The sequence below is a fragment of the Vipera ursinii genome (genome assembly GCF_947247035.1).
Source record: "Vipera ursinii genome assembly, chromosome: 2".
Taxonomy (NCBI): Eukaryota; Metazoa; Chordata; class Lepidosauria; order Squamata; family Viperidae; genus Vipera; species Vipera ursinii.
Window position 1 is genome coordinate 272,291,812 of NC_139513.1, and position 12,570 is coordinate 272,304,381.

At 37.9% G+C, this 12,570-nt stretch overlaps 1 protein-coding gene across 2 annotated transcripts in view; it reads right to left on the reverse strand.

The window, feature by feature from the left end:
• PARP8 (poly(ADP-ribose) polymerase family member 8) overlaps window positions 1-12,570 on the reverse strand; it is a 189,829-nt gene that overhangs the window by 89,322 nt on the left and 87,937 nt on the right. For both annotated transcript variants that reach the window (XM_083355535.1, XM_083355534.1), the window contains exons 3-5: window positions 8,714-8,751; window positions 4,707-4,796; window positions 1,139-1,209 (exon numbers count right to left, since the gene is read on the reverse strand). In XM_083355535.1, the coding sequence (XP_083211661.1) occupies window positions 1,139-1,209; window positions 4,707-4,796; window positions 8,714-8,751 (199 nt within the window). The remainder of the gene's footprint in view (window positions 1-1,138; window positions 1,210-4,706; window positions 4,797-8,713; window positions 8,752-12,570) is intronic.

Below are 12,570 nucleotides of genomic sequence, written 5' to 3' on the forward strand. Positions count from 1 at the left end.
GAAATTGTACTATGATGCGGTTGCCTTGACCTGGATTAGTGATTGGCTTAATTTAACCAACAAGAGAATACTTCATCTTGAGGGATGGGATTTGGTATATGGATGGCATGCATATTTGCTTTACAATAAGAAGGTGGACAGGGCTTTTAAATCCCACATTCTTAGAAGTGCTTTATTGCATGTCTGGAAAAAGTATTATTATAAGTTAAATTATAAAATACCGATTTGGGGAATTCCTGGACACGCGATAGAGGGCGTATCTATGGGAGTGAGTATGGATATGGTTTCCTACAAGGAATTACTTAGATTGCAAGGGAATGATTGGCAACTTAAATCATTAGAAGTATGGACATACTTAGAAAGAGTTAAATGATGACTTATGTGGCATCACATCATCATGCAAATGATGTGACTTATGTAGGAGATGTCTGTCCATCATTACATAAAAAACTCATACTGGAATTATGGGATCATTGTAGCTTACTACAAATGACACTACCAGGATTTCTTAGTCATATGTATTAGGGCACATACAGATTCCAATGAGCATAAAAGTAGACTGTTCACATCATGGAAGTAGCTTTAATATGATTAAAGTAGGACATACATATAGTCCCTGACTGATGAAGGTAATAGAGCTTGCCTTAAGTCATGATTGTCATAAAGTGGATCACTCATGTGACCAAACTGATTTTACTACCTTTATTTTGTGGCAGTCATTAAGCAATTCACCATCGTCATTAAATGAATACATGCTTTATAAACAAACCCATTGTTTGCAATTGGGGGGTTATCAAAAATCAGATTTAACTGACAGTTTTCAGCAAAAAAAACATTGTAAATTGTGGTCACATGACCGTGGCATGATGCAAACAGTCCTAAATGCAGGATGGTTGTGGTCATGTGACTACGGGGGCATGGAGGGGGCAGACACTGGAGCTTTGGAAGCAGATCTAAGTTCCTTTAAGGAAGTATCTTTTGTGGGTGGGGGTTTGCCAGAACTTTAAATGGTCACTAAGTGACTGATCGTAAATTGAGGACCACCTGTATCTTGGAAGAACATTTCCCCAGAGTTATTTTCTTTTTTGGCCTGGCACTTGGAAACAAGTGTTATCATTTTTTTAAGAATATACTGTACCTCTCCATTTTCTCTTTGTAACTTTGACTTTATAAATAAACAACAGTTGACATCATTGGTTTTTCGCAATTCTAAAGAAAAGGATGAAAAACTGATTAAAATTGGCAGCTTAAAACATTTTTTAAACATATACTTGTTATTAGATAGTTGTTATTCATGAGCAGCCTTACATTCTTGCCCTGGAGCTGTCAGAGATTTGGGACATTAGATACATATTGGGTCTAATGATGATCTGTGTGACAGCGTATTCAAAATGTAACAACAAAGAAGGTTCCAATGATCTAGCTAGATAACGTTTTCAGAAGCATTTTCATTAGAAGTGCATGTCAGCTGTCCTAACAAAAATTTTCATCTTGTATTTTTGCAAATCTCTCCTTTTGTTTGCCCACCAGTTTCTGCTTAACAGTGCTATTAAAAAAATAATACTTCTAAGAAAAGTTGCAATCTCATCTGAGATGCATATTTTATCTCCCATTCACGTAAGAGTTAAATTAAAGAAATGCAACATGACCTTTTATTTATGAGCAAAATACTGGTTATTTATTTACTTGTATCCCATTATTTTTACAAATATCTCAAGGCAGAGAACATATTGAACACACCTTCCTCCTCCTATTTTCCCCACAATAACCTTGTAAGATGAGCTGGGCTGAGACAAAGTGAATGACGTAAAGTCACCCAGCTGGCTTTCATGCCAAAGCTGGTCTTGAACTCATCAACTCTTGTTTTCTAGCATAATGCTAGATTATCCTTGATAAGAAGTCCAAATAAAATAAATAAGCTTGTATGTATAAAGAGCACAGTCTATGTTTACTGGGGATAGACTGAGTTGTCTGAAATAAGTTGGTTAGAACGCTGAGCTTGTCGATCAGAAGGTCGGCAGTTTGGCAGGTCGAATCCCGAGTGCCGCGTAACAGAGTGAGCGCCTGTTACTCGTCCCAGCTTCTGCCAACCTAGCAGTTCGAAAGCACGTAAAAATGCAAGTAGAAAAATAGGGACCACTACAGTGGGAAGGTAACAGCGTTCCGTGTGCCTTTGGCGTCTAGTCATGCCAGCCACATGACCAGGGAGAAGTCCTCAGACAAGCTCTGGCTCTTCGGCTTTGAAATGGAGATGAGCCCCTAGAGTTGGAAACGACTAGCACGCATGTGCGGGGGAACCTTTACCTAGCATCATTTAGCATCTGTAAGTAAGTGATCAAAGCACTGCTCTATTATAAGCATGCTGCATTTCTCTGAAGCCATTAACTTGAAAGAGGAAGATCAAGTCTAAATATATGCTTATATATGGATAACCAAAAAAGGTACTCCTCAACAATCCAGTCAAGTTTTTATGTTTTAGTGACTTACATTATTAAATTTGCTATATTTTTGGAGGGAGGAGGCAGGGACATAAGTATGGCTTAGTTGAGGGCAGAGAAAATGAGGAGAATCATGCCATCATTTGTTTTCCCCACTGCGGCAGTCCTACATCCTATGAAGGTGTCCCCCTCCTCTCCTTCTTTCCCACTCCAGTTTGAGCTTCTGCACCCATCCACCTTCCTCAGAAAAAGTCCAGGTTCTTAGCAGCAGAAGAAGGAAAAAACAACTCTAGCTCATATAATAATCATCTGGACTTTTCAGCTTGGGTATGATGTGCCTCTTCTTGACCCCTCATTCCTCCACAAGCTAAAAGGAAGATGTGAAAAGACAAAAAGAGTGTCCAGCTATAGTCTCTGGGGAAACCTTCAGAGCCTCTGAGGTCTCTGCTTCTACTGCATATTGCTGCTGCCTCTGATTACAGCCCATAGAGCCACCCCTTGGAAATTACCAAATAACAGTGGTACTTTAAAAGGGAAGGGGGGAACAACAAAAACAACACCCCAACAACAACAACAAAAAAACCTAAGTGCTAAGTTAGGCAACCTTAGAAAAGAAAAAAAGTGAAAAGCTATGCCTACATCCTGGCAAAGTAGATAGATCACTAATATTTTGATGGCTAAAGTTACATATTTTAAATTTTTACAGGCTACATCATTAAATATGTTACCAAACATGGTCAGATTGAGGATGAAAAATTAGCCCACATTTCCATCCTCAATCCAACCATGTTTGGTAACATACTTAATGTCGTTGCCTGTAAAAATTTAAGATAAGTGATTTTAGCCATCAATATATTAGTCATCTTTTCAGGTAGTCCATTCCATGCAGATCATAAAATGTTCTAAGAATTTAGCAGAATGTGAGATAATAATAATAATAATAATAATAATAATAATAATAATAATAATAATAATAATAATAATAATAATAATAATAATTTTATTTGTATACCGCCCTTCTCCCGAAGGACTCAGGGCGGTGAACAGGGCAATACATGTAAAAAGACAAGAATACAAAAATTAAAAGAGATTAAACAAGATGCCCAAAAACTATAACAATAAGTTAAAATACATAAAAAGCAATAAAACCCAAACCCATCACCCATCAGGCCAGGCCGGCTTGTTCAAACAGGTAGGTCTTTAGATTGCACCGGAAGGAGCGAAGGTTGGGTGCCATCCGGAGCTCAACCGAAAGATGGTTCCATAAATCCGGTGCGCCCACAGAGAATGCCCTCCCCCTGGGGGCCACCAGTCAACATTCTTTGACTGGTGGCACCCTGAGGAGGCCCTCTCTGTGGGAGCGCACTGGGCGGAGGGAAGTTGATGCCGGCCGCAGGTGCTCCCTGAGGTATTCTGGACCCATGCCATGAAGGGCTTTGTAGGTCATTACCAGCACCTTGAATCTCACATGGAAGACAACTGGGAGCCAATGCAGCTCACGGAGCAAGGGTGTAACATGGGAATATCAGGAAACTCCCAACACAACTCTCGCGGCTGCATTCTGTACCAGTTGGAGCCTCCGAGTGGTCCTCATGGGCAGCCCCATGTAGAGAGCGTTGCAGTAGTCCAAACGAGAGATCACGAGCGCATGAGTGACCATGCACAAGGCCTCCTGGTCTAGATAGGGCCGCAACTGGCGCACCAGGCGAACCTGGGCGAAGGCCCCCCTAGTCACATTTGCTATATGGTCTTCTAAAGAAAGCTGTGAATCTAGGAGGACTTTCAAGTTGCGAGCCCTATCTAGGGGGGAGTAATAACTCACTGTTTCCAGTTCTTCTATTTATTCTTAAACTTTTTCTAAGCCACCTCTGCCAATAGCTAGCATGTGCCTTGCTACAGCATAGGAATACATAAATTTAGTCTTTTTGTAAATCATACAAAACAATGGGCACAAAGAATAGTTAACATGCTTTCCCCAGGCTGGTGTCCTCCAGATCTATTAAGATTACAACTCTGAGGTCTCTTAGCATTGACTGAGAGCTGATATGCAAGGGAAATAAAAGATTGTTGATAGTTTTGTAGTTTAACAATTCATTTTTACTGTGGCATTAGGTGTTATCTCTTCTGCCTTGATTGGCCTTAAGAAATATTGAACATAATTTCCTTGGCTTTAGAAACGTCTGCTGGTAAAGTCGGGTGTAGGCCAGGTGTAGGAGAAACATGCCACATTCTGCCCAGTGTAATAAATTAGATGATATAAGATATCACCTGTGGAAATTCGGTGGAAAATTACTGGAATTGGCTCTGTTGTAACTAGTACATCTTCATCATTATCTGAGCTGGACACATAGGTGTTATCTGCAATAAGACAAAGAAAACACTATATTTAACTTACACAGAAGCCTCTAAATCTTGGAGTGACAAGATGCAAAATGCAAGCAACAAAAAAATATCAATATTCACAGGTTTCATGGAGACCAGACCGAGGCACAGCATTAATAAGCCAGAGTCAAAAGGGCAAGTGTTGCCTTGCCTCTGATGAATTAATGATAAAAATGTACTCAATAGTCTGTTTTATGGGTCTAGGCTGTAATCCATAACCCATTTAGTCAAGGCCTTAAACTATTTTTTTAACTGCTCATTGATTTTCAGTCCCATTTAGAAACCTGAACATGCTTTTTCCTAGCCTATTTCTCTTTCAGTTGGCAACCATTAATTTGCTTAACCCTTCAGCAGGCTGGATAGATAGATAGATAGATAGATAGATAGATAGATAGATAGATAGATAGATAGATAGATAGATAGATGCTGATTACCTTTTTTAACTTTATCTCATCTCCATGAGGTCATGACCAGTGGTGGGCAAGTGGCCATTATTAGTCATTTGAACCTGGTTGTTAAAGAAGAAAGTTGTATCCACTTCCACCCCAACCAGGGACCAATCAATCAGGGCTACATTGTGGGAGGTAGAAAGCTGAGTAGGCTTTGTTATAGCTCAGTGTCTCAAACTTGGCAACTTTTAATATGGGTGTACTTCAATTCTCAGAATGCTGGCTGGGGAATTCTGGGAATTGAAGTACACACATCTTAAAGTTCTCAAATTTGAGAAGTACTGAACTCTTCTTTGTAATTCAGTAAGCTCACACAGACTATTCATTGGCTAGCCATTACTTCATGCTGTTACTCATTGGAACATACTCCTTAAACTATAATGTCTCCTAAAGGATTCATTGTGTTGTATATTGTATTGAATCCTTGCACTGTGTATTGGAAAGCTTTTTAAATTTTGTTTTGAACATTGGCTTCTTTATCAAGCATATATTCAGGCAAGAGATGCAATAAGAATTCTAGAATATGCCTGCAGTGTGTTGGAAGACTGAAAGGAAATGACTGAAAGGCCATTTCCATGCAAGCTTTGCCAGAAATCCCTTCAATGGGGGTAAAGCAAAGTGACCACCATTCTGCAGAACTCACTCTCATCAAACAGTGATATGGAATCACTGTGCCTCAGTTTTTAGCAGAGGCAGAGAGCACCATCATTTTGCAATCTACCCTGACTATATTCACAGGACAATATACAACACATGTGCATTTTACATACATGTATAGAAACACATGTGTGTCCCCCTATTTTTACTTGCAGTGATAATGATATAGATCAGGCATGTCAAACTCGTGATGTCACATGACGTCGCACGACGTATCAGAACTTTTTTCCATTGCCGAAAATGGGATGGGCACGGTTTCTCCGTGATGCTCCGGCCCACAGGCCAGCAGTTTGACACCCCTGATATAGATGGTATGTGCTCTGAGGGTATGGTTATTTTAGCTGTATGCTTATTTGAATGATTTATAGAGCTGTCCATCACAAAATTATTGGTTATCATTTGCCCATCTGCAGCATTAAGAAAATCCAAATTTGGTGCCTATTAATTTAATGCATTTGCTTGTTGTTCACTCATTTATTCTTCCTAGGTATAATTTTCAGCTGATTTGGGATACTTGGGATAACTCTAAATACCTCATCTTTCTCTGTTTCACATGTTTTCTAAAGCCTATTCTTGATAAATCAGTACCCCTACTCTAGTAAAGATGTCATTTTGGGAAGAATTATTCATCTATTGACCTGTTTAATACGATCAGTTAGCTTTTGACTAAATATTTATTGAGGGACTAGATTGAACAGGAGAATCATTTGGCAGAGGATGTTGTATGTAGGAAGGCTCACATTACCACAGATCTGTTCTTGGTGCCATAATATCTGACATTTAATCTCTATTTAACTATACTTTTTCCTGTACCCATCAAAAGAAAACCAAACACAATAACCTGTTAGTCCCACTGTTATTTAATCATCACTTCAACAATTTGGTAAACTACTTAAACAATCTGAACTTTCTCTTTCCTAAAGGGAGGAAGGATGAAAAATAAATATTTCAGTCATCTGGCAGCAAGTCAATGTATACTATATACTGTGTTCATAATGCCCACCACCTTCTCTGATCTCATGATTTTTATGAACCAAAGATTGTAATTACAGATTTTTCATGTAGAAAAATTCCCATATACTCGCCAAGTTATGTGCTTGTTTGTTTGGATATGAAGTTGTTTTGCTGGTGTGTATATGCTGCTCTAATACAGAAGGACTTTGAAGGGTTTATAGTTTCCTCTTTCAGTAAGAAGATTGAAAAGAAAAAGAAAAGCAGCGCAACACAATAACCATTAGCAATTACAGCAGCCTATAAATTAGATCCTGTTGTTGATTTTCATCTAGTAGAACTAGGCCACATTTTTAAGAGGAGATTCTAGGTTCCATGCAGTATTAGAAATGCTTTCTTGTATTTTGAAATTTTTATGGTAAAAGTAGAAACGAAACCAGGGATGGCTATATTTAATTACTGGTTACAATTATCCTATCTCCAGGTGGGCCTATCTCCTCTAACTTTAGAGGTGTTTTCCAATCAGTATGGAAGAGAGAGCTGATTATGATGAAACTGATATATTTAGGGCTAATATCCTAGTGACAATAACACAAACACATATGTATCCATGGAGGGAGGGATCTGCACAAAAGACTTGACATGCAAAGGCTTCCTTTCTTGATGTCAAGCCTTTGGCCCATGAACCTTCAGATAGTGCTGGGCAGAACAATTCTCCTGCATTGTTTCCCCACCCATTCTCATTCAATTAGATGGAAATTGCTACATACATTTCTCTCCCCCCCCTCTCTCTCCAAAAAGACTTTGAATAATATTCTGATGGGAAGAATCTGATGTTCTTGTGTTTTTTTTACCGAAGCCCAGGTTAAGTCCTCAACTACATTAAGTCCTTTATTTTTCCTTGGAGACAGAATAGGATTGTTTAATTCTTTAAAAATAACTAAATTATGTTAGTTTCTGTCATTCACATTTCATCCCTTCTTTTGCATCCTTTCTTTACTTCCATCATTTCTTCAATAGTATGTAACTTCTGTCACACGCCAAGTTGTACCATGGGGAGTTGGCTGTGATCAATTGTCCCATGACGAGTTGGCTGTGGGGAGTTGTCCTAGACTCCCCTGGATAACCCATTCACCCATTCAATCTCAAGGAAAATTATTTCAAGGAAATTTCTCCCACTGAGCTATTTCAGCCCAGAAAACATGGGACAGAGTGAGGGAAACGTCTCCAACAACAACAACAACAAAAAGTGTTGCAAGGAAGAGCATGTTTTACCATCTCCGGCAAGGAAGGAATCTCAAAAACAAAAGCAAATGGGGGTTAAGGGATCACTCTGAGATAGAAGGCAGAAAAACAGATGCCTCTTTTGAAAGGCAAGAAAACGACTAAGAAATTACAAGGCAGTTTTAGTTTTAACAATCCATGAAGACAAGAAATTCCCTTTTCTTCAAAGACCACATGCTTTAGTTACAGTTAGCACATTATACCATCAGCAAAAGCTGAAAGCCAAAAACATCTTTTGGGTTTGGTTTTCCACCTTCCCCCTTTCGCCTCTGTGTGGTTTTATATATACATATAAAATCCTGATTCCCATCAGCTATTTATATAAAAGCTTTTTTAAAAAAAAACACAACAGGCAAACCACATTCTTTCCCAGATGCACTGAATTCTTACATTCTCGCCCTACTTAAAAAAAAAGGAAGGCTGAAAAAGAGAAAATAAAGGGTGCAAATGAGGTGGCTAATGAAATGTGATTATCATGAAGGTGATCCTAGGGCACAGTAATGGAACATGAAAAGTCTTTTACTGTCAGCAGCATAGAAAGTCACACTTTACCTGGGTAATCCTCAGACACGTGCACCGAATAGGATATGCTGTTAAAAAGAAGAAAAGGATAAAGAATAACATAAGAGAAGCAGAAGAATAATTGCACTGCCCACATTTATTTATAGATTTTTGACAATCCAACAAAGCAGTTACTTTACCAGATTTCAAAGGGTCTAGTACAAAAAAATAAATAACCCAGCATAGCAGGAAAGCTTTTCCAGATTTCTCCTCCTCCTCAAAGATATGCTTCTGCAATTAAAAAAATTGCATTTTGGAGAGAAACGGGAAAAATGAGAATGAACACTGCTCAAATGTCTAATTTCTTTAGCATTGCTTCCCATTATCTGTCCCGATTTCTATTCTGAAATGAAAACATAATACATCTGCAATGTACACATCACTTACCAAATTTTCTCTAAGCTTATTTTTAAGAAGTCCTTTAGGGTTACACTGCTGCAATTTAGAAGATGGGGTTTGCCTATTGCAGACTTTGGTAGAAAGACTGCAATCTATTTTATGCGAGAATAATTTGTTCTAATATCAGTTGCCTAGCACCTTCAGGGTATTATTATTATTATTATTTTGACCAAATGAAGTAGCTATTTTGAAATGTTCATGGGATCACTTTTTTTAAAAAAAAAAGATTCACACCAGTTCTTTATGTAAAAAGAGTTTGTCTATGATCTTAGCCTTCTCTAATCATTTCAGGATTAGAGAAAAAACAAAGAACCTCCTCAACTTTGGACCAGTTACAACAGTCTTGGAAAGGGTGCTTTACCACTCATCCAGATGTTATGTCCTCATGGTCACATGATCACATTTCAGACATTTGCCAACTGGCTCATATTTACGATTGGCTGCAACAGCCTACAGTCTGGGGACCATGATCTGTGATGTTTTTTGCTAGTTTGCACACACACAAAAAAATCCATTCAGGATTTTATAAGCATGTGATTCACTTAATGACCACCATAAAAAACTGTAATAAAATCTGGTGCAGTCACATCAGTACCTGGATTTATGACTATCATGACTTAACAACCAAAATTCCAGGCTTAATTATGGTAGTTAAGTCAAGGACTATTAGTATTTGCAAAAGTATAAACTGTATACTTTTGTGTCTATATTTATCAGGCTTTCATTCCTTAACTTTCTCAATGCCATAAATGAACTTTCCATTAAGAATTCTTATGTGTAGGTTGATTTGGGAAACTAATATTACGCTGTTCCCCCTGCCCATGGGTAACAATACTCTCCTGTCTGTGGCAAAGTACTCTTTATGGTGCCTATAAGTGTTCAGGTTAGCAGTCAATGTGACTACACTGATACCCATCCTTAAGAGAACCAGCCAGTGGCCAAGCTAGGCCCAAATCCTAGAAAAAAACTACTCTTTTTTTTCTTTTTAAGCTATCAAAGAGAAGAAAATGAAGATGCATAAAGAAATAAGCAGGGCCTATCAATCTATTCCTGTTTCACCCAGCACAATCAAATTTCTGAATGTATAAATAGATACTTCCAGACTTCTTTAAGACAACTAGAAGGTTGTAGCTGTTCCAAATACCTTTATGATTTAAAAGAAGGTTGGACAACAGTGTTCCTGAAGGGCCAATTCTACTTTCTTCCAGCTTCTTTTTGTATTTAGTGAGGCTAAGGTGGTAATGGAAGTGGGAGGCCTCTGGGATGCAAACCACTATCCACTGATAACCATAACCCTTCTTCCCTGCACTCAAACAATAACCACAAATCAGGTGCGAGGGGATGGGACTTATATGGATGGGAATGGAGGTTATTTACTTACCAGAACACTTGGTTCCATTGCCACTTATAATTTATTTTTAAATGGTGGTTTTGAAAACTGATTATTTGGTAGCCAAATTTTGTCAAAATGACCACAGAGTTCACAGACTACATAGTCTTGATCTAAATCAGTATGTTCAGTGCAGCCTTATTAAAAAGTTGGAAAAGGCCATTGAGGTCATTACACTCCTGCAGGAATCCCATTTAAAGCCTTCACAGCCAATGTTTATCCAGCTTTTGTTTGAAGATAGTTAGTGAAAGGGAGCCCATCAATTTGCTAGGTAATTACTGTAGTATGCTATCAAAGTATTCTTACAGTTAGGCCATTTTCCCATAGATTTAACTAGCATTTGCTTTCCTGTTTCTTAAAAATTCTCCTTCTGCACTCTAAGATGGTAGAAATAGGGCCTGGCTCTCTTTAATGTGACATAACTTTAGGTAAGAAGACTATATCTCACATTCATCCTCTTTTCTCAAGAGCAAATAGACAATCTAGTTCTCCTGATCTCCATTCATAGGTCTTAGTTTCAAGAGTGTAACAGTGAAAAGAGGTGCATTGCAAATAGCTTATGTAAAAAAAAAACATTTACTCCCTAGTTGACACTCCAGAAGAATTCATTAGTAACAGTAGTTAAAAATAGATATTCCTGATTTATTAAAATGTATTTTGCTCAGGGAGAATTTTCAAAGATACTTACTATGTTAAATCAAGAATTGCAAAAATCTGCTAAAATTTGCAACAGCTTTTCTAAATAATACAAATTATATGGACTGTAAAACTGATGATACCCACTGTGTTTGGCTTAAAACTGCTGACTCTTTCTGCATGGGTACTTATACAGCTGCTGGGTGCCACTGTTTCCTGTTTTTGCTGTTGTTCAAACTTTTAATTGCTTAATTGGAACACTGTGTCTGCTTATAGAAATCCCTCAGAATTCTCTATGTTAAGTATCAAGAAAGTGCATTTGTGTTCCCCTTCTCATCAAGTTATCTTTGCTATTTCAGTACCTTAATCTCACCTATGCTTACAAAAATGAAACTTACATGCATTAATCACTTTTAAAAAGGATGGGTTTTTCTTCTTATTCTATTAATAATATTCTGATTCAATAATGAAATACAGAAGCATCAAAGCAGAACATAAGCATCTTTCTGGCTGGGTTGTCCAGCGAAAGTCATATTGCCTCAAATATTAAAAGTAATATAAAGCCATCAGGACTAGAAAGCACTGGTCGTTTTATTTTCCATCAGTCCATCTAACCAATTCATTCAGATATAATTTTGGGAAATCCCTTCATTTTCTAGAAAGTAATTCAGTGCTTATTCTGCCCTATGTGAATAATGCTTGAAACAATTTTCAAAATACTTTTAGACACTTTTGACTTGGACATCAGCTAAACAGATAAGCTATGTTGCTTGCAAAGGATTCCAATTTAGTGCAAAGAGCCAGACTAGATGATCAGGCTTTATATGGGATGATTCTACAGGTAGTCCTCGACTTATGACCACAATTGAGCCCCAAAACTCTGTTGCAAAGTGAGACATTTGTTAAGTGAACTTTGCCCCATTTTACAACATTTTACATCAGAAATTAGCAAAAGGTGAGAACCACATGACCGCGGGACACTGCAACCATCATAAATATGAGTTGGTTGCTAAGTGTCTGGATTTTGATCACATGACCATGGGGATGCTGCAGCAGTCATAAGTGTGAAAAATGGTCATGAGTTACTTTTTTCAGGGCTATTGTAACTGAATATTCATTAAATGAACTGATGTAAGTTGAGGGCTACTTGTATTTCTTTCCTTGATAAAGAAATCAGCATCAGTAAACATTTGCTGTATGGAAATTTTCCTAATCATAAAAAAAAATCTTTGTAACTAGTATTATCTACAGTTACTGGTTGAGTCAGTAGAATGTCTCCTGAGATACCGTACAGTTTATTTATAGTTCAACTTACTTCATAGTGAAAGCATATCAACAGCATGAGGTCTCGCAAATCTGACGTCACAGCTCTAGTACAAAGAGTTGATTAAGTCCTTATTTTGAGATGGCACAGAGTGGAAAA